The sequence below is a fragment of the Chionomys nivalis genome, chromosome 20 (genome assembly GCF_950005125.1).
Source record: "Chionomys nivalis chromosome 20, mChiNiv1.1, whole genome shotgun sequence".
NCBI lineage: Eukaryota > Metazoa > Chordata > Mammalia > Rodentia > Cricetidae > Chionomys > Chionomys nivalis.
This window is the reverse complement of record NC_080105.1, coordinates 53,682,420-53,704,467: the sequence shown is the minus strand read 5'-3', so window position 1 is coordinate 53,704,467 and position 22,048 is coordinate 53,682,420. Positions and strand designations below refer to the sequence as shown.

General features: G+C 52.0%; 1 protein-coding gene across 2 annotated transcripts; it reads left to right on the top strand.

The window, feature by feature from the left end:
- Positions 1-1,726: 1,726 nt before the first annotated feature.
- Kbtbd11 (kelch repeat and BTB domain containing 11) lies at positions 1,727-21,598 on the top strand. 2 transcript variants are annotated; one of them, XM_057752727.1, is made up of 2 exons: positions 1,727-1,894; positions 15,183-21,598. In XM_057752727.1, exon 2 carries the CDS (start codon positions 15,911-15,913, stop codon positions 17,810-17,812), a length of 1,902 nt encoding a protein of 633 aa, XP_057608710.1. In that variant the 5' UTR covers positions 1,727-1,894; positions 15,183-15,910; the 3' UTR covers positions 17,813-21,598. The 2 variants fall into 2 exon arrangements, with proteins under 2 accessions (XP_057608710.1, XP_057608709.1); XM_057752726.1 differs by lacking the exon at positions 1,727-1,894 and adding an exon at positions 1,922-2,074.
- The last annotated feature ends 450 nt before the right edge of the window (positions 21,599-22,048 follow it).

Genomic DNA, 22,048 nt, shown 5'->3' with positions numbered 1-22,048 from the left:
TTAATTGGGGCTGGCTTATAGTTCAGAGGTTCAGTCCACTATTATGGTGGGACATGGTGGTGTGCAGGCAGACATGGTGCTGGAGAAGTAGCTGAGACTTTTGCTTTTTGCAAGCAACAGGAAGTCTTCTGATGGTCTGAGCAAAGCTTGAGCAAAAGAGACCTCAAAGCCCACTCCCATAGTGACACACTTCCTCCAACTAGACCACACCCACTCCAACAAGGCTACACCTCCTAATAGTGTCAGGCCCGTGTGTGTGGGGGGGGGGGGAGGGGGGGGAGCAGTCATTTTCTTTCATGGTGATGTGTCTTCATTCTTCTCAAGTCCACACTGCTGTTGGGGTTTTTCCAGGGCAGGAGCATTTAATAGCATGTGCTATTACTCCCATCAGGATCACAATCCAGGTCAGTTTCAGGACCTCAGAAGGTACAAAGACCTTCCAGCGTGGGGCAGATGTCCATGAACGTTTTCTTAGAGAGTGAAGAACTAAAGGAAGTAATTGAGACTACCTTCCCAGCGTCTAGTGCAGGGGGGTTATGGGGTAACCCCATGTGTTCCCTACTTCACTGTTTATAGACTCAGTTTCAGTGAAGTTGGTGAAATTTGCAGAGGTGTGGTAGTTGGAAGTTCTTTGTTAAAAATCCCTGGGTGACAGGGGCGATAGAGGGGGTGGGTAGGACTGCAAATCCCACATGGTCCTGAACAACAGTGATTCTCCCAGCATTCAGAGCTGGGATGCTGAGTGCTCGCTGTGTAGGGAAAGCCAAGGAGAAGCTGTTTCCTGGTCAGCTTCTGCCTCTTTTCCACCCACGTGTAAATAGAAACGCACTAAGGGACCTTGAGAGTCTCTCGCAAGTTTGAGGAAAAACTGAAATTAATAATGAAAAGGATCTCAGCCTCAAGATTGCCTATTTGTGTCGTAACGAACAGAAAATGGAAGGTCTAATTCCTGCAGTTTGCAGCTTTCTGCCCAGATGCCTGGCTAATGAACAAGAAGGGTTTTTACAACTTTGGTATTGTACTCAGAAGGGCTGATGGTATAAATTAGCCAAGCATATCAAAGCCAGGAAGAAAGCAAATGTCCAGGTCCTCTGTCCTCTGAAATCTAGCCATCGGTAATTTGCATAAAGTTTTTAAAAGCAGCATTTACCCGGTCCAACCCTGACTTGTCTCACTCACACACCCCAGGCTGTCTACGTAGGAGGGAAGGCCTTGTCTAGATACCAGGAACGTCCGCCGGTTGGTACGTTTCTCTATCCCGAACTTTTTAAAGACTCCAAACACTATCAAGATATGGCTAAAGGGTTTTTAATTACTACACGTGGCATCGTCTCTAGTGGGGCCAGGATGTAGCATTGGAGGTCCAACAGCTAAGACCGCCATAGGCAGAACCCATCCTACCGCTTGACACCTGTTCCCGGTGCCTTTTGGGTTTGAGGAAGACTCAACAGGTCATGCCCACAAGGTGCAGCAGGGTCTCGTTACTGGAGGCGCCCCGTGCTCGGTGGAGCAGTTGTCTAGGTTCGCAGTTGACTGCCAAGAGCCCCTCTGCTCCCTGGGCCTCTGCTCCCCGGGGATGGAAAGGGTTAAGTGCGGAGGCGCGGGAGCAGGGGACGAAGCGCAGGCCCGGCTCACACTAGGCCCCCGGAGGGAGAGCTCAGCCGCAGCCCCGACCGGCGGACCCCCAAGCCGGAGGCTGCGCGCGGGACCGCGACGAGGTGCACGCGCGCCCGGGCCGTGGGCGGCCGCACAGCTCGCGCTCCCTGCAAGCGCAGGACGCACGCAGGAGTGAGCGGCCGCTGCCAGCCCAGCGGTTGGTGGGGGGGGAGCTGAGGAGCCCGGCGCGCTCCCGGCGGCGGGAAGGCGCGCGGCATCGCGGAGCTCGCTCGTACAGGTGCTTGGAGCCTTCGCCCGCGCCATCCCCCCCCCCCTCCACCCGCCACCGCCGCGCTCGTACAGGTGCGCGCGAATGTTCGCATACGCATGCGCGCCTGAGATCCCCCGGCCAGGCTGCGTGTCCTGGGCTCGGGTGGGCGCAGGGGTGGAGGGAGAACGGCGAACTGCAAGCAGTGAGGTAGGGGACCGGGCGCGGCCTGCGGAACTCTGGGAGGATGGAGGGACCTTGGGGATGGAAGGCAGGGGCGCTGTTCTTGGCGGGAGGTGGGCACTGGTGCGGGGCTGGAGGGGGAGGGCGGGTTCTTCCAAGGTAAGCACCGGGTTGGGCGTGGGAGGGCAGCCGGCGACAGTGAGTCGCCCGCGCGTGCCCCTCCCTGGCCTGGGTCCGGCCGCTCCCTCCTCCTGCGGCGCCGGGTTCTTTACTGGGGAGTGGGGTATAGGGACGCGGCACTAGCTCGAAATGTGGACATGGTTTGCTGCTCCGGGACCCGGGGCCCTTATGCTGTCTGTCCCCTTCGCCACGCATAATCTGCGGGGGCGTGCGGGCCACGGCACGAGCACACTTTCCGCCTCGGCTCATGGAAGCCAGAAGGCGGTTCGGGGGTGCCTGGTGGCCTGCGCGGGGACATGCCTGACAGCTCGGTGGGGTGGGGGTGGAAGGAGAAAAGCGCGCTGCATTTAAATTAGGACTGAGAGCGGCGGCTCGCTGCAGCCAGGCGACGGAGCTGGCAGTGGAGCTCCAGCCTTCCCGGAACCCTGCCAGCTCCTCTGCGCGACTGGGACAGCCCCCTCCAGGGCGGTGGGGGCAGGTCCTGGAGAGTTCCTCTCCGTTGGCCCACTGCACCTGTAGCGCTAGACAGGATTGTCACGCCAACATTTTTAGCTTTCCCAAAGAACTACCTTTCCCCCCTCCCTGCTAGTGTCTGTTCTGGAGACAGGAAAAGCACGTCATCGCGGTGAGCACTTTTACTTCCACTCAGCCCACTCGGGAGCTTAATCTTGAAGTTCCTTGGTTCCCCGCGGGTTCCCCGCACCCCTGCACTTCCTACTGAATCGCAGTTACTGGGTCTCTAATTAGTAACCTGGTGGCTGTCTGTCAATGGCGCCCTTAAGCCTTTTATCCTTTGTGGCTCCTATTATTAGAACCCTCCCCGCCTCAAGTCTTGCCAGGCAGAAGGGAGCTTTCCCGGGTACCAGAGTTGCTGGGAGAAACCAGTGTCCCAGTGCTGATTCATTAGGTGCTCCAATGCTTCCTTCTGGTGTAACTCAGCTAAGGTTCTGATGAGAAAAAAAAATTCTACAGAGATTTTCAGTGCCAGCTACGAGAAACGGCTCATCTTATCAATAGGAAAGTACAGAGGGGAAATACTTAAAATATTTTGCTTGCAGTATGGAAGGTCATCTGTGGTTAAGGAGGAAGGAGAAAGCCTTAAATGCGTCTGGTTACAAGCCCTTCCCAGCAACGCCATCTTGGGGGCCACAACGCCATCTTGGGGCCTGAGAGGATGGAAGGGTCTGTCGTTTGAGATCACATCACCACATTGTTCCCCGCTGTCGGTGGTCTCTGATGGGGTATGTCTCAGTACAAGTCGCAGCATGGACAAAGGGACTTGCACTATGCTTTCTGAGCCAAGAAGCTCTCCCCTTGCCAGCACTCCATCCAAGCTCATGTTTCCTAAACACCAATGGCATAGTTTACTGTGTAATAACAGCTTGGTGCAAGTCTGGATCCACTTAGGCAGTGGCAGTGATTCTCTGGACCGCCCTGCGTGGAGGCCTGTGGTCAGAACAGACCCGGGAGGCCAGCCCAGCCTCCTGTGAGTCCCTGCAGTCCAGCCGTTGTCTGCGCTGTTCTTTCTACACTGAGAGTGTTAGTACCAGCAAGTGTTTGTAGAAGATTTGCAGTGTAGGACTTTTATAATAAAATGCAAATTTCTAGGAGTCTGTTTTGGAAGCGTTCTGGCTCCTGCTAGGCAGAGTATCTTAATATTGTTGGAAACTGAGGTCCAGTGAGACGGCTGAACACTCTTTCAGTGATGCTTGTTGATGTCTGCTGTGAGTGTGGTGTCATCCTAGGTTCTAGGTACACAATTCTGGGTACCATCCACCAGATCTCCCTGCCTGTGCATCTTAGACTCGAAAACATGGAGCATGAAGCGTGCCCTGTCAGTACTTGTGTGAGAGCTCCGGAGGGAGTGTGAACATCCCGTAAACATACATATTGAAGACTCCTGGTGTGGCCAGGGGATTGGCACGGTGCATCAGCAGGGACTTCCACGTGCAGAGGCCCTAAAGTGTGAGGCAGATCACTAGACTTCAGTTCACAGACACTGACGAAGCTCGACACTGGAAGGCAGGATGGAGGGGCACATGGCTCGGAATGGAGACCCCAGGTCAAAGGGAGAGCCTGAAGATGGCGGGTGTGGGAAGAGGTTGCATAAATAAAAGGCCTTGTCAGGATGTTTGGTGAAGAATGCTTAGAGCCACACAGCTGTGGCATCTGCCTTCACTGAATCTGGGATCTCCGCGCGTCATCCATCTTCTGCTTTTGCTGCTGTGGTGGTCTCTGCGCAGGATGTGGGCATCTGCTTTTGGATGCCTTGGTCAGCACAACCCTTTAGAACTCCCATCTTCTGAGACTGGGCCTTTGTTTCCCACCACACGGGACACAGTCCTCAATTCAAGGACTCCTGTTCAGGTCCTCCCGGCTGAGAAAACGTGATGGCTTAAACAATAGCATCCGTTCATTTTGCTTGCCATCCTGAAGTCTTAGGAGTGGCATGTCTGCCAATCAGTGCCAGATGCGGCAGCCTGGAGGCAGGGCTGGAGTCACGGAAGCTGCTATTCACTCCTGGCATGGCTGGGCAGAGGCCGCTGGACCTCTTAGTTATCTGTGTGACAACTTCTTCCCTGGCAAATCATGGGCTGTAGGAGCGTGTCCTAAGAAAGAGTCCCGTGGAAGCTGGACCGCTTTTCCCGGGGACCTTTAGTCATATAGTGCCATTTCCGTTACAGTCACAACCTGCTGAGTGAAGGAAGAGCTGGACTCCACCACTCAAGGAGCTCTGGCATCTCTTACCCCAGGGAGAGTCCTGCATAGGTCACATCTAAGAGGTGTCTTTGGAAAGTGTCACTTGTCAAGTCAGACCTCCGACTGCTGACTCCAATCCCCCTTCCATGGGGTGAGGGTCAGAAATCTCAATACCTTACACTCTCTTGGGGGTCACAGTTCTTAAGTCCTGTTACTGGATGAAGGAGCTGCCTTGAGCGCTCCCTTCCTATCCATTCGAAGGCCTGTGCACCCAAGAGGGAAGATGTTTGCTCTACACCCACAGGTACCACAATTGGCAGCACAGGGTCACTGTTGATCTTGTCAGTGTTCGTCACATAACCACGGGACATGTGTGTGCATGAGTGTATGTGGGAGACCATTGCTGTGGCAAAACTAAATGCCAAGGAATTAAGGGAAAAGGGATTTGTTCTGGCTCACGGTTTGCTCTCTGAACCACGTGGTGGGGAAGGCATGGCAGCGAGAAAGAGAAGAGGCTGGGGGTTGCATTCGCAGTCAGGGAGCAGGATGGTTGCTGGCGCTCAACATGGTTCTTCCGTTTCCCTTTTTATCCAGCACAAGGATGGTGCTGCCCACATTCAGGGTGGGTCTTCTCTTTAGAGGTGTCTCTCGATGATTTCAAAGCCAGTCAAATTGGTAGTGAAGATTAACCACAACCACGGCCCCATGGGTGGGGCAGCTCAGCAGGCAGGTACCCAGGTCCCGAGCTCTGAATGTGGTTTCTTCTTATACAACTCACCTTAAAGCTTGGTCCCAGTTATGGTTTGGGTTTGAAGTGTCCCCTGAAAGGCTTGTGTTGAAGGCTTGGTTTCTGATGACATATATTTGATCATTTGGAGGTTGGTGTCGCTCCTGTGCTAGCTCTTGTTCATCATGAGTCCACCCCTCACGTTTTGCCTCTTCTGAAGGTGGCATTTGTCCATTGTTTTTGGTCATGCCTGTGCCAGAAGCCATGTAAATGGCCAGAGATGTGTCCTTGGACTTCCCAGTCCTCAGAGATAAATAACTTACTATGTTTTATAAATGTCCCGGTCTTGGGTGTCCAGTTACAACCACAGAAAATGTGTTAGTACACCAGGAAGAGCCGACGGTGTAGCATGAGCCTGGAGGGTTAAGTCTCTTTTCCTCCGACACCTCCATCTCTTGGCAAGGCCCACTCAGAGAATGGAGGACATCTAGTTTTACTAAGTCTGCTGACTTTGTGCTAGTCCTGTCTAAACAGGGACATATAGATTGATGTCCAGGATGCTTGACCAAACATCTGGATAGTGTGGTACACCTACATGGATGATAAAACCAATCATTTTCTCATCTCTTGGTGGGAAGGGGAACTGAGAGACTGATAAGCCCTTGGCCCACAGCTATCCCAAGACAGCCAGGTACAGACTAGCTGCAGCTTGGTCCTGGCCCTCTGTGGAATGTCTGCTGTTTGCTGCAAAGCCACCTTCTCTGCCTGTGTTCTCCCCCACCCCACACAGTACTTCCTGAGCCTAGCATGCTGCTTCATCTTGTACTGCATCTGTTTCCTTTAGCTGGAGCTGGCCGCATCTCACCCCATCCAATTTCCAATTGTGTTAGAACGTCCCGAGTTTCCAGGGATCTCTGGGGACCCATGCCGCTAGACAAGCGCTGCATCTGCACATCCCATCTGTACAAAATGTTTCCTTCTCTTGGGCTTCCGCAGGGCTGCCCTGAGTAAAAGCGCTTACAGTTCCTGAAGGCGCTGCGCACTGCCAAAAGGAACCACAGAGCCCCGTGCTTCTCTTCCTTGACCATTTCGGGGAGGGGGGGGCAACCTAGTGAGGCAGCATCACAGAAACCGGAACAGGCACCTGCAGTAGACTTGCTAAATATGGGAGTCTTTTTCAAATTGATTTTTATTGAGCTCTACATTTTTCTCTGCTCCCCTCCCTGCCTCTCCCCTCCCCCTTCAACCCTTCCCCAAAGTCCCCATGCTCCCAGTTTACTCCGGAGATCTTGTCTTTTTTCTAGATTAAATATGGGAGTCTAATGCAGGAGAAGAGAAGGATAGAGCAGCTAGGACCTCAAAAACAAACAGAAAAGACGGAAGGAAAGGCAAGAGTGAGCCTTACCCGCCTGCCTCATGGATAACATGGGTTCAGTTCTCCAGAAAGCACATTTCAGCTACTTTCCAGAGAAGATTCAACTCATGCCTCCTGTGAGAAGCAGGCTTCCCTTTTAAGGTTAAACTGCACACAGCGAGGGGGCAGAGAGACCTACCATGTGAGAGGGTCCTGCGGGACTGTGGGTGGCTGTGCTTGTGGCCAACGAAACAAGCTAAATCAGAACCTTTATGTCAGACAATGGCACTCTGTACTGCAGGAGCACATGCAATGATAGTAATTAGAACATCAGAGTCTTAATTGGGGTCTCTGTTGCTGTGATGGAGCAACATGACCGAAAGCAACTTGAGGAGGGAAGGGTTTATTTGGCTTACACTAACACATCACTGTTCTTTACTGAAGGAAGTCAGGACAGGAACTCAAACAGGGCAGGAACCTGAGGCAGGGACTGATGCAGACGCCATGGAGGGGTGCTGTTTACTGGCTTGCTCTCCATGTCTTGCTCAGTCTGCTTTCTTATAGAGTCTAGGACCACCAGCCCAGGGGTGGAACTACCCACAGTGGGCTGGCCCCTTCCATCAATCACTATTTAAGAACATGCTCTACAGGCCTGTCTACAGCCTGATCTAGGGAGGCATTATCTCAGCTGAGGTTTCCTCCTGTCAGCTATCTGTAGTGCGTGTCAAGTTGACATAAAACTAGCCAGCATAAATAGCAATAACAATACTAATGCAGAGATCAGTTTATCAAACTGGCAGGGTTAAGTTGCTAAACTCACTTGTTCTTGGGGCCAGGTGTCTGGAAGGTTGGCAGAGCATGTCGGGCTGTTTGCTTAGAGGCTGTGGGTGCCCAGAGCTAGCAGGACCCTGCGGTGTCCTCCCCCATCCCAAAGGAAAGGGACACCTGGAACTCAGCCCTCTTAAGACAACCTGCTCCTTTCCACACAGTGTCACCTCCCTGCCTTTTCCACTGCTATCTGGTAAAGTGTGACATTCTTGGGGTGTCCCGAATGTGCTCTCGGGACTGAGGAAGCACCTGCAGAAAATGAAAAGTGCCTTTGTGGGACTCTGTGGCAAAGGCCAGCCCAGGCTGGACCACTCTCATAAGACCCCCTCGGAGATAATTGTAAATCCTCATTGCAGAGTGCCCTTGGGACCCTGTGCTGAGGTTGCCTTGCAGCCACTCCTTCCTCCCTACTTTACTCTTATCCAGCACACGTGGAAGGGTTCCAGCTCCCAGAGTGTGTCAGCACTGGAGTGTGGGGCCGTCATGTGACCAAGCCAGGGTGCCCCACTCCAGCCTTCCTGTCTCAGCATCATCTCTTCCAGGCCTCCTCTTTCTGACCTCCAAACAGGAAGTGTGGCTTTGGACACCGAAACTGTGATAAAAAGAATCCTGTTTTCTCTGTGGCCCCAAAGCAGTTAACACCTGCTGTTGAGGCTGAACGGCACGTTCCAGTTCAGGAACATCCTCTGTTTGCGAACTGACAGTTTTCACGATGCAGGCACTGTGGATGAGGAGAACAAAGGATCTGGAGTCTGGCTGGGGGCCACCGCCTGCTTTAATCAAGTGTGCTGACCAGAAGCTGCAGTTTGGGACCTGCAGGGCTTGGGCACTCCTGACTCTGCTGCCACTGTGTGATCTTGCCCAAGTTTTAGTTTTATAAACCCAAGAGCTCACAAGTTTAGAAATTATACCCTGCGAGTGTCCCTTTTGATTTCCTCCATTTCGTTTGCCTCGAACACGAGTAACCACACAAGTCACTTAGCTGTCGTGTCCCTTGCCTGGTGACAGTCTTACTTTGTCTGGGATTTCACACCTTGTATTTAGTGTAGGCCAGCTCACGCCACTGAAAAGTCTGTCACTGAAGTGCTCAGAGTAACAAGTTACAAATTAAAAGCCTTTGAACAAACACAAACTATCAGAACAGAAAAGGAGGCACTCCTGTTCCTGAGACTGAACGTGTTATTGTCGGTCCTTTGATGCAGGAGGAAATGCCCCGTACTTCACACGTAGAGTCTGCTCAAAGACCTGTCTCACCTCCCTTCCTGTGTTTTCCACTTTGTAAGAGACAGGCAGCATTTTTATATTTAAGAAAGTGTGTAGGTGGCATTACAGGTAACATCTGGCCAATCTTCAAAAAGGCAGAATTGTGTTTGTGGGATTCACTATGATTGGTCCGTGCGGATTTGAGCTCATTGATTTTTAAGGTAAAGTTAGCAGTGCTGAAGAATAAGAATCAAGATCTTTTATCTCTGTTTATGTCTGAAAGGACAAGACAGTCTCTCCCTGCACATCACTGCTTGTTTTAATTCTTCCAAAGGTACTCATGGTTCTCTTTGTGGCCAAGGTGACAGAACTCTGTGGCTACCCAAGATCTCGCTGCCCCACTGGTTCCTGGAGTTCTTTTTAGTCCGTTGGCCGCTCTCCTGGGGAGCCAGACTCACTCCCACAGGCCTTTGAGTCTCCCACTGGCTTCAGCAGAAATTACATATTCTCCGGGAGCATCACCTTCCCTGGAAGTTAGGTCCTGTCATGACGTCTTAGGTCTTGTGTCCACACTTAGCTGGTCATGGCGTCTGATTCCATCTAAACATGTGGTAGCTTAGTCTGTCTCCTAATACAGCTCCAGGTGCCCAGCCTTGTGTACCCAGCCCATGGTAGGTGCTCTGTGTCCATCTGATAATGACTACCGATAAGTATTGTCCAGTTTTGGAGGACCAGTCAGAACCTGAGTGGATGCTTGGAAAAGCTGCAGGTTCATCAGCCTTGCTGGCCTCTCATTTCTGACGCCAGCACCTGTCACTGGTGAAACGTTCCATGTTGACTTTGGGCTCACGGATGGGTCCACAGTCAGGCTGGTCCAGGCAGTGCTAGGAATCAGACGTTCTAGCTATACATGTAAGATAGACTTATAGTGTGTGAACCTTTCCCCCGGGGTCGGCGATTCCAGGTGTTCACGCTTTTTATTTCTCCAAGTCCCTAATGTCACTTGAGTCACTTCCGATTTCACAATATTCCATCTGTGTCTGGGCATCTGTCCTCGCAGAAGGCAGGGGCACAGCTTGCGTCATCTAACCGTGAATGCTTTGAGTGAACCAGCATTTAATATCCACTGTTTTCAGTCAGTCCATCCACCTCTGATCCCAGTGAGTCTGCCTGCCTTGTAACAGAGATGGGGCGGATAGGGTTGCTCTGTATTCCAGGTTTGAACACTCCCATCCTTGGGCAGTGGTCTTTATCCCCATTTGCTTTCAAGTGTCGTGCTTCAGGCTTGAAGGTAGAAAATGCGTCCTGTAGGATATGAAGCTATGCCCTGTGTGTGTCTCGGAATAGTTGGATATAAAACCATCCACAACTGGGTGGAGGAAACAGATGGTAACATCTATTATTTCATGACCTGGTGTCCAACTGGATAAGTGAAAATGTAATCTCTCTACATGGTACTTCAGATCTCTCCAAATCGCCCTCAGTTGGTGATGGTCAAGGGTCCCAGGGGACGGAATCCTGCCTCCTCTCTATTATGCAATGTGACCTGACCCTAGCATCATGCTGTAAATACGGTGAAACCCTGGGGACTAGAGTCTGTGACTGAGCACAGACCTTTAAATACCATGGCCAGTGAATAGCCCTGCTAGCTCACATGGTTTATTAAAGCCAAATGCCTCGGCTGTCCTCTCCAAGGCCACCTGTGGATGGTGCAAGGGAGATGGCAGGGCCACTGCTGGGCCGGGTTTGGTCTTTTGAGATCATGCACCTAATGTTTCTGAGCACAGACCATTTGCTTGTCTCTTAATCAAGGCAGTGGTTCTGTTACTCATGCGATGGCTGTGATAGTGGCCACAGCTGTAGGACATGTCCAGATGAGTACTGGTGGGGACATGGCCAGGTGGGGTGCCACAGCTGTGGGGAATGCCCAGGAGGGGTGCAGCAGCTGTGGGCAAGTCCAGATGAGTACTGGTGTGTGCAGCTCACAGACCTCAGAATTCTGTATGCCAGATGAAGGTTTGGGACCTGACCCAATCCAGCGTTCTTTCTCCTGTGGTTTTCATATCTTAGATTTTTTTTTTTTACTTATGTGTTGAGATATATACACACACACACACACACACACAGAGAGAGAGAGAGAGAGAGAGAGAGAGAGAGAGAGAGAGAGAGAGAGAACCCTGTTCTTGGGTTTGGGGTGTTTGGTGCTGTTCCGGCATACAAGGAGACAGATGTCAGTTGCACATCTTTGGGTGTGGCCAGGCTAGGGGTGCGGGGATACAAGGGGAACTGGGGAATCCGTGAGAGCTGTGCGGGAAGTTAAAGTGCAGCCTAGGCTGTGTTGTGACATCCTGTCCCAGGAAAGAAAAACACAGGGAGGACTCAGTGTGGTTATCCAAGAGAGCCTGGGCTCTGCCTTCCAGCACCCAGCATGCCCACCAAACCTGGGAAGTCTGCCATCTCACAAATACATCGTATGGTGTGCTGTGTGTTGTATACTGTGGGGCATTTTATCTGGGTGCTTATGAGTTATAAATAAATATAACTGGGAAATATATATTATATATTAACTATGGATGTATATATTATATATATATTAACTAGGGATATGTGCACATACACATATATATTATATATAATATATATTTTATCTCCCTAGTTAATGAAAGGTCTCACATTTCAGGTCCTAGGGGGACAATGAAGTGGCTTGGCCTTTTGGGCAAGAGATTGATTATCTATTAGTGCCATAGGCAGGCAAAAAGACAGGAGTTCTAAAACGTTCAGACCTATCCTTCTAACAAGGGCCCTCGAATGTTTCAGAGTGTCTGGGGGGCTATGCCTTGTAGTTGATAAACAGCCCACACAGCACACGCTTGTTGTCCTTTAAGACCCTTTAATTGGTGTGTATGTGTGTGTGTGTGCGTGTGTGTGTGTGAGAGAGAGAGGGGGGGGGAGAGAGGAATGAACCACTGCTAGCCCCGATGACTTAGGAACTTCCTTTTTTTTTTTTTTCCCCAAGACAGGGTTTCTCTGTAGCTTTGTAGCTTTGGAGGCTGTCCTGGAACTAACTTTTGTAGACCAGGCTGGCCTTGAACTCACAAAGATCCACCTGCCTCTGCCTCCTGGGTGCTGGGATTAAAAGTATGCACTACCACCGCCTGACCAGAACTTCCTTTTGAAAAGTCAGGATTACATCAAGGAAAGTCATGAGTATGGTACCTGCCATTTCTTTGTAGAAACTCTGTGTGTGTGTGTGGTGTGTGGTATGTGTGGTGTGTGTGTGGGGGGGAGCAAATAACAGAAACGAGCTTCAGGAGTAAGAATTTTGGCTCACAGGAGAATGGAGGTTCCTAGGCAAGGCTGTCTTACCTACACATCACATCTCTGCATGGCCACCATCCTGAGATGGTGGGCACACTGTCTGATGAGCAGCTGCCGCAGGGAAGGCTCTGGTGGCTGGGAAGAGAAATGGGCGGTAAGTAGAAACACATTGCCCTGTGCCTCACCGACTGGCCCAAGGTGCCTGGGGGCAGTTTATTGGTTCTTGACTATGAAGCATCAGGTAGGCAGAGCGATACCTTTCCCAGAGAGGCTGTGGTCCTGTAGGTGTGGGGGACATAGGCAGGAATATGGGAGAGACACAAGGGAGTACTGTGCATCATTGGAGTTTGTCTCAGGTCTGTAAGTACATCAGCAAATTAAAGTGAGCTGGCTGTAGCGACCTGAAGGATGTGTTTTCACAACTGGCATTAGAGCAAAGCATACAACTTAATTTTGTATAAACTGATACCCACATTAAACATATAGCCCAGTGTCTACATTGGGAAGCCATACACAATCTTATGTTTTTTATTCCTATAAATGGTAAATAAACAGAAACTTAGTGTTGTTTAGCTATTTTTAAGGTATAGAAGGTCATATTCTTACAGAGAAAATGCTATGCAAACTATATTTATCTAAAAGCTTTCTGCAATGCATGATTTTCTGACTATTTAGGAAAAGAGGCTTTGGCACTCCTTCTTTGCCCTGGCACAGAAAGTTAGCTCCATCCCAGGCCTCCTGATCAAAGACAGGTCCCACACCACTGCCTTAGCATAGCTTCAGCATGGACACAGTAAAATGGTCACTCAGTGAAAATTCTTTTAGAACTTAGGACCTTGAAATGACCAATCCCAAGCTTCTCTTGTAGAGTCTTCTGTTGCTTGGTTCCCCTCTCAGGCTGTGAAGCCAGGGAACCAGGTAGTGCTGAGGCCACTTCATAAGTCAGAAGATGTTCTAAAGGAGATGCTGGTCTGCTTTCCCTCAGAGGCAGCGTGAAGAATGGGCCGACCAGGAAAAGCAGCTCTACTCGGTCTCATCCAGTGAGGTTTCCAGACATTTCTGCATAAGACATGTATTGGGTCAAGCTTCTAACTTCACTTTCCTTCAGTACTAAGCCCAAAGGAAAAGCTCTACAGCCCGCGGGGTTTGGGGCACCCATCTCTCTTGTGTTTGAGGTCATCCTTATATCCTCATTGCTGTGGACCAGCAAGTCCTTCTGTTCCCTGGGCTAACACACAGCTGGATGGAGGCTTCTTTGCGATGGTCATAGGTCAACCAAAGGACATCATGTCCTGTATCCTCCTTGGAGTCCTCTGACCCATGTGCCTGGTGTACAAGGCTTCAGGTTCCCAAACCTCCCTGGCAATACCTCTCCTGAAGATCTTAGTGCAGCGCCACGGGCAGAGAGAACATACCAAGTGAAGCAGATCTGGCATGGAGGGAACTTAATGTCTCCAAGTTCCACGATAGATGCCAGTCGTGGGTGTGGGTGCTGCACATGACACACCTCTATGTTATCCTCTTCATCTCATGACAGAAATACCTGAAAAGCAACAGGTGAAGGCTTGGGGTGTGCTGCTTCAAGGCTTATAACCCGTTACTGCAGGGTAGGTATGACAGCTGGGGCTGTCTGGGATAGTGAGCGCCTGCCCAGGGTTTCTATGAGAAAGCAGAAAAGTAGGCGGGAAGGAGATGGTGTGTAACCCTCAAGACAGCCCCAGCTCCTAAGCACACATCTATGCAGGATAGCGATGAAGGTAGCCGGAAGAAATTCATAATGTAAAACACGAGGGGAGGTTTTTTTTACGGGGGTAGGTTAAATTAACTACACAGGTCTCCAGCAGGAACACTGCAGGTGACAACATCCTGTTGCAGTGTCAAAAGGTTGGGCATGCCTGCTGCTTCAGGCAGCCACAGGCTCCTCCAACGGCACCAGTAGCTGGGAACCGTGTGCTCAAACATAAGGCTGGGAGGGACAGCTCACATTCAAACCATGACAGCACTTCTGTAGTATGTGTGTGGGGGGAGGGGTGAGAGGGAATGGAGCAGGCCCTAAGATGCACATGGAAAGTACCCGAATGTTCCTTCTTGTCTTGGGGAACAAAGTACTTTCTCTTACATTAGTGCCAGTCCCTGAGTTGCCTCTGCTTTTCTCGTTCATGCTCTTCAGAAAGCCAGAGTACAACTGGGCCACACTGACCCACTGCTCAAATCCCCTGCAGCAAGGCAGAGAATCATACACCAGTGCCTGCCAGGACAGAACTCTGCCTAGTATTCCTAGGGTCCTGACACCCTGCCACACCTCTGCGGCTTTGCCTCACTTCTCCTTTACCCCCTTCAGGATATTTGGCAACTGCCTCTCCGAGGAAGAGACCTGACTCCAATAAGGCCCACAGGGGTGGCATAGTGATAGCAAGTGAATAGGATTGTTGTCCAGAAAAGTCAAGGAGACTGCCAGCACTTTGTTAATGAGGTTTGTAGCCACGCTGTGCTTCCTCAACACACGGTCTTTGTTCTGAATGTACTTCTACTGGGTTAAACTTCACATTGATAGGTGGCAATGTCCAACTTATGGAACTAGCCACATACTGGGTTTACTTTACTGTGGTCAGAGCTTGTTCCAGTGACATCCGTTGCCTGAACTGGACCTTTCTTGTGCCAGAGGGGGACTGAGTGATTATGTGTTCCCTCTCCACAAAACTCCAGCGCTAAGCAGACCTTTGGCCACCAGACAGAATACTAACTGCAAGTGGTGAAGGGTCAGGGGTGAAACCATCTCCCTCAACAGTGAAACTCAACACTTCCCGCTTTCCTTTTGTGAACAGGAACAAGACCCTGACATCCCACGAAGGAGGCAGTGGAGGGAGGCCCCAGATGACAAATGAAGAAGACCTGGCATACACACAGGAACTGTCTTTCCTGACACCCACCCAGAGGTGGTAGTTCCCCAGGTGGACTGCGTGGGTGCAGAGCTGCCACCCAGGACTCAGACACGCACCTCAGCTGAACTCTGGGCTGCACAGCTGGAGGCTAAACAGCGGAAGCCAAGGATTTAAATGTGGTCACCCCCACCCCTAGAGGATTTTTCCGGTCCTGGGGCTGCAGCGTTGTGAGGCAAGGTGACACAGCGGGTTCACAGAGTCAAATGAAGGGCGTGTCTTGGTGGACCAGAGGCATCAACCTCAGTTCTCCTGGAGCCACACCAGAGAACAGCAGCTGAGGGTTGTCGGAGAGACGTGCGAACTGCGACAAAACTGCTTTGGCACCAAGCTGGTTGGTTCACCTCTACCCCGACGGATATAGCCAGAGTTGAGGATCCCGCGGTTCAAAAGTTCAGTGGGAGTTGGGCGCGTCCTCCTCACAAGAGAGGAGAGTGGGAAGGGCCAGGTGGGAGTGGCGTGAACAGGGAAGGGGGGGGTGGACATATGTGAAATCTGATCTGGTGCCAAGGGAAGGGTGTGTTGCCAAGGACCCCAGGGCAACGACCGCTCAGCCTCCACCAGGCATGTGTGACTCCTAAACTGGCAGAGACCGCACACAACACAGCCCGCTCATGGAGAACTCCGTGGCGCCTTTCGTCCTCTACCCGGGGACGGAGCCGGGGACTCAGAGAGAGGACAGCCTGCCGCTGCCAGCCGAGGAGGAGGAGGGCGCTGCGTCCCCGGCGCAGACATCCTGCAGTCTCAGCACCTCGCTGTGCTTCAGCTCCGGGGACGACTCCCCACCGCAGTCTCGCGCCTCTGCAGTGGAGGGCGCCGAGGCCTCTCCTCCTCCTCATCGCAGCGACTCGCGTGTGGTGGAGACGCAGTGGGAAGTCAGCAGCGCCGCGTCCCCGGAGTCCCCGGAAGAGTGCGCGCGCCCGGAAGAGCCGGCTTCGCCGGAGGAGTCCCCTTCCCGCCACGAGGACGCGCGCCCTACGGAGTCTCTAGACGAGCTCGGGGAGCTCGTGCCGCTGCCGCCCGGGGTCGGACCCGCGCACGGAGAACCCGACCTGGTCATCGAGGTGGCCGGTCGCCGGCTGCGGGCGCATAAGGCGGTGCTGGCGGCGCGCAGCGACTACTTCCGCGCGCGCGCGTCACGGGACGTGCTGCGGGTGCAAGGCGTGAGCTTCACGGCCCTGCGGCTGCTGCTGGCCGACGCGTACAGCGGGTGCATGGCGGGCGTGCGGCCCGACAATGTGGCCGAGGTGGTGGCCGGCGCGCGCCGCCTCCAGCTGCCCGGCGCTGCGCAGCGCGCCACCGATGCCATGGCGCCGCATCTGAGCCTGGATAACTGCTACGAGGTGCTGAGCGCCGGCAAGCGGCAGCGGCTGAGCGAGCTGCGCGACGCCGCCTACCGCTTCATGAGCGACCACTATCTGGAGGTGCTGCGCGAGCCCGCCGTCTTCGGCCGCCTGTCCGGTGCCGAGCGCGATCTGCTGCTGCGGCACCGCCTGTGTTCGGGCCGCCCCTGCCTGCTGGCTGCTGCGCTCGGACCCACCGGGGAGCGCGCGGGCAGCCGTCCGCAGAGCCCGTCCGGGGACGCGGAGTCGCGCGGGGACGCGGCCGTTTATTGCTACCAGGCGGAGGCCGGGGAGTGGCGCGAGTTGACGCGGCTGCCCGAGGGCGCGCCAGCGCGCGGCTGTGGTCTCTGCGTGCTCTTCAACTACCTCTTCGTGGCGGGCGGGGTGGCTCCTGCGGGACCCGATGGCCGCGCGCGCCCCTCTGACCAGGTGTTTTGCTACAACCCGGCCACCGACTGCTGGAGTACCGTGCGACCGCTGCGCCAGGCGCGCTCGCAGGTGCAACTGCTGGCCCTGGATGGCCACCTGTACGCTGTGGGCGGCGAGTGCCTGCTCAGCGTGGAGCGCTATGACCCGCGAGCAGACCGCTGGACCGCGGTGGCTCCGCTGCCCCGGGGCGCCTTCGCAGTGGCCCACGAGGCTGCCACCTGCAATGGCGAGATTTACGTGTCCGGGGGCTCGCTCTTCTACCGCCTGCTCAAGTACGACCCCCGACGTGATGAGTGGCAGGAGTGTCCCTGCAGCAGCAGTCGAGAGCGCTCTGCTGACATGGTGGCCCTGGACGGCTTCCTCTATCGCTTTGACCTATGTGGGAATCGCGGTGACGCTCAGGCTGCAGTGGGTTCAGGTGGTGGGGTCAGCGTCTTCCGCTACCATTGCCTGGCCAAGCAATGGAGCCAGTGTGCTGTGCACCTGCGGCCCCCGGGCGCACTGTCAGGCCTGCAGCCCTTCCGCTGCGCCGCCCTGGATGGTACCATCTACTGTGTCAGCCGCGCGGGGACCTGGCGCTTCGTGCCTTCTCAGGACACTGAGGCTGGCAGCGAAACGGGACCTGGTGGCAGCTTTGAGCCCGAACCCCTGGGATCCCCTCTGGATGTCCGGGGTGTACTGTTTCCATTTGTGCTCAACCTGCCTGAGAAACCGGACCGCGGGGAACAGGGATCAGCTGCCTAGAACAGTATCAGCTGTACAACTCCACTGTCCAGCAGCTGGGTGGGGGTGCAAGAGAGTGGGCTAGGACCCCCCGCAGTGGGGAGGGAGGGCAAAGAGGGTGCAGGAAAGGAGGAAGCTATCGACAGGGCAGGCTGCTGGCCATAGCGCATCATGCTAACGCTTTTGAGAGTAGAAGCTTCGCTGGTTCTGAAGACATTTTTGCAATGCTGTTTTAAGCCCTGCTTTGCAGTGCTGGATTCTCCCGTTGCTTCACTTGCTTAGTGAGGTTCATGGCATAAAGTTTGGGATGATGCAGATAATCTGATGCTTAAGGGAAGAGTCGTAGAGGCCACAAATGAAGTCAGGGGTGGACAAGAGGTGTAATGAAGAACCTGCCCAGTCCCTGCTGCAAGGCTCTCAAGCCTGAATGGGATCCTGAAAGTAGACCAGGCATCAATGCAACTGCTGAGGGAAGGTCACATCCCGCACTGAGGTTTAAAACCACAATTTATAAGATCTTACATGACCTGAAAAGTTCCCTGCGTGAGACGTAACTTCAAGAATAATGTACCAAGTACCGAAGGTGAATCTTTGTTGACCAGCATGGTTTCTAGTCCCAAACATACTGTGTCCAACACAAACACACAACCAGGCCTGTGTCTCAGAGCCAAGGCATGCTTCAAGGCAACTGTGGAGAGGATGTTATTAGCGAGGGTGATCATTCATCCTTGCTTAGATTTGAAGTCTTTGGTGATGAAACGTTATCAGGAAGCATGCTGAACAGGAAAAAACAGCCAGCAAGGGAGTCTTCCTATTGAAAAGACCCTAGGACGGCAGGCTCTGCATGTTCACCCCCTTCCCCATTTTAGAATAAACAAGGGCAAGCTTACCCACTCTAAGACAAGTTAAAATCACATGTTGACAGTTGCACGCTTTGAGCTCTCTACTTGGTTATGTTTTGAATGTGTCTTCTATGATTCTGATGAGGGAGATGAACCATCTCCCAAGAAGGTGTGATACCCTAAGTAGTAGGACATGGAGAAACACATGTGCTTGGAATGTAGTTTAGCAAGTGTCGTTTATCTAACTTCAAACACCCTAATAGAGTTGAAAGGAAACGCATATGTAGACAAGGTTGCAAGGACCCAAACCAAATCAGTTCATGTTTCTCTCACGCATTAGGATGCTGTACATTTTGAGCATATACTGACAAGGCTTACTATTTATTAGGAAGTTAAGGACCAATGCATGTTACAAACATCTGGCCCATTGTTTTATTGCAACAGGGTCCCTACACGTTGAGAGTTTCTAGAACGCAATTAGAGGAAGCTCTGCGCGTACCATGTCATCCCCATAGAAGCTGGTGCTTAGCTGGGAGTTTGGTTAGGCTTTAGAGCCTGCTCTGAAAGAGTCATAGTGAAGTGTGTTTAGAAACAACCAGCTTGGTTATTCCGCATGACCCAGAGGAATGGAGTTGACAGTTTCTGTTTGGATGTTCCAGTTGCTTTGTGCTTGCTCGTGATTACTCATAAACTAAGAGGATGTCTTGGCAACTAGGTTAATCATCTTAGGAAAGAAAAACAGACTTCTTTATGCCTGGTTTTATTGGTCTTTCTTAGGAGTGTCCTGGAGGAAGCGGAGCAAAGTGAAACAATGTTATTCTCTAAACAATGTTTAGAGAGATGTTCCTTTTATATTGTAACTCTTTTTTTTTTATTAATGAAATCGGTCCCTATTTTCATTCCTTCAGTACCTAACTTATAAAATGTCTTTATGTGGTTTTGCCTGAGAAGTCATTCCTCTGGCATTCCCTTTTGAAATTTGGCCTTTTGAGTGACACGACCCTGGAGAGGACAGATGTACACCAGAGGAGTCTTCCTGTGGGGACTAGCATGCTGTTGTGCCCCACAGAACACAAACAAAGCCCAGGGAAGTCAAAAGGGCTTAATGTGTGGACCGTGAAAGGAAAATTAGTTTATTAATCATGATTAGATGTGTGGCCAGCCTGCTTTTGAGAGCATATAAAATATTTTATATCCTGTTTCTAAATAATGACCCTTATGAAAACAAATACTGCAGGCCCTGGCATGTCTTAGCAACCATGCATCTTGTTCTTGGGTTCTGGGAGATTTACTACTCATCTGTCTTAGATTCATTTCATGTTGACATAAGCAATTTATGGGAGAGAGGGTTTATTGTGGCTCAGAGTTCAGGTTACTTCATGCTGTGGAAGTCACAGGGCAGGACCTCGAGGGAACAGGTGATATTGATCTGCAGTCAAGAGACAACCTTGAATGCACATTACCGCCCAGCTCACTTTTCTCCAGTGTATACATTCCCAGGACCCAGTCAGGAAATGGTGTGACCCACAGTGGACAGACAGCTCTTTCCATTTCAATGAATGCAATCAAGGTTAACTTCCGACAGGCATGCTTAGAGGCCCACCTTCTGGATGATTCCAGGTCCTATCAGTTAGCACTAACTTTAATGCCTCCCACCCCCAATAAACAGACGTGAACTCTGTAAGGTATTGGTCTGGTAGTGAGAGGAGCAGGCATCGCTGAGATGTGCCTCCAGGGTGTGAACCAGGGTAGTAAGCCTTTCATGTTCTACATTCTGGTCACACTCTACAGTCCTCCTAGGAGGCTGGTTGGTGTGAACACAGATCTGACTATCAGTTCCAAGAGTCAAATAAGGCTAATATGTTTGTGACACCCATTCATAATCTCAGGACAGTAACCCTTGCACGCTGACGCCCCGGGCGTTTGAAAGAACAGTGCTGCTTCAAGGGGAAAATGATCGACACACGAAAGATTGACCTTTTGTTTGGCTGATGGGTAATTACATTTGTGTTGCCAGGGCTCATTTGGGATCCTAGGCAACGAGCTAATGTTTCTTGGTTTTCTTTCTGTTTTGTACTTTGGCATGGGACAAGCCCCACCTCTACTGCAGACTCTTGGCAGCTTCGCGGACTTGGAGTGCAATGATTCGGCTTCTAGAGAAAGGATGGCAGGAGTTTCTGTAATTCTAAGAAAACGAACATTGTGGAAATTTTGTTGGCTGCTTAGTTTAATTTCTTACCTGTGCTGGCTTTGCTATTTCGACAAAAAGCAATGACCAATGAGCTCTAGCAGCCCCGGTGACGACTGTGCGAACTCTTAGCAAACTGTCCAGTGTTAAAATCGAAAGCCTTTGAGGTGGTCTGCGGAAGTGAGGCAGGATGTAGGCACCTGGGGTGTCTTTGTGGGGGATGGGAGCCCAAGCGTGCTTTAGCTTTGTGTCTGTTTAGTGCCTTCCCCAGCTTAGTTTTCATCTTGACTCTCAAACAATATCACTGTCCCCCCCCCCTTTTTTTTTAATATCGTTCACAAGGAAGTAATGACCCCAGCTAAACGTGGAACCGTGCCAACACTTCAGCTGCGTCTGCACTTTGTCACAAATGACAAGTGGCCATGTCATTTATGCTCTCTCCACACCCATGAAGAGGACACTGGTCCTGGCAGCAGCTTCATGTGGCTCTGTGGACAGGTTTGGGTTGAAGTAAAAGTCTAGGTGTATTCTGATGTGAGATTGCAGTGCCCCCACGCCCCCCATGCTCGGTAAATCGCTCACCAGTACCTACTAACTAGCACTCACATGCTGCCATTTGGTAAAGAGCTGCACCTGCTTAAGGGACGGTCGGGTCAGGTCAGCCGTTACTGGATGTGTAGTTACTGTGCTAACACTTGAGTTTTCTCCTAGGCGTGAGTAATGTAAAACCCTTTATGTTTGTCACCTGTGCCAAGACGAAATAAACCATGTGCCAGTGCTTCTGAAATTCGGCTGTGCTTGCCTCTCTCTCTCTGATCCCCAGAATGGCGGGTGTGGTGTGGCCCCACAGTAACTGGACTCTGATGAGTCTTGAGAGATCTAGGGTATCACTGCAGCCAGCTTCCGTGGATGCTGAGGTTTCCTCTGCCTCTCCATCACCCTCAGGGTATTCACCACCTCCATCTTTATACCTGTCTTCATAGCTAGCCCCATCACTCCAGGTCTTGCCCCGGAGACTGGGGTGATGGAGCCACGAGGGCTGTGTATGGGCTCATGAGGTCCATACAGCCACCAGAACTGAGGAGTGGTCACTTCATGCCATGGATGGATAGCAGGGCTGGGAATTCAGGAGTAGGTGAGAGTGGTTCAAGCCAGGCCTGTGCTGTGGCTCCTGTAGGCAGAGCAAGCAGACTGGTCACTGTTGGCCAGTGTGATTCTGGGATCTGG

Bases quoted from the DNA above. Each gene is read 5' to 3' on its own strand.
- Kbtbd11 (XM_057752727.1), top strand. From the start codon at position 15,911: ATGGAGAACTCCGTGGCGCCTTTCGTCCTCTACCCGGGGACGGAGCCG.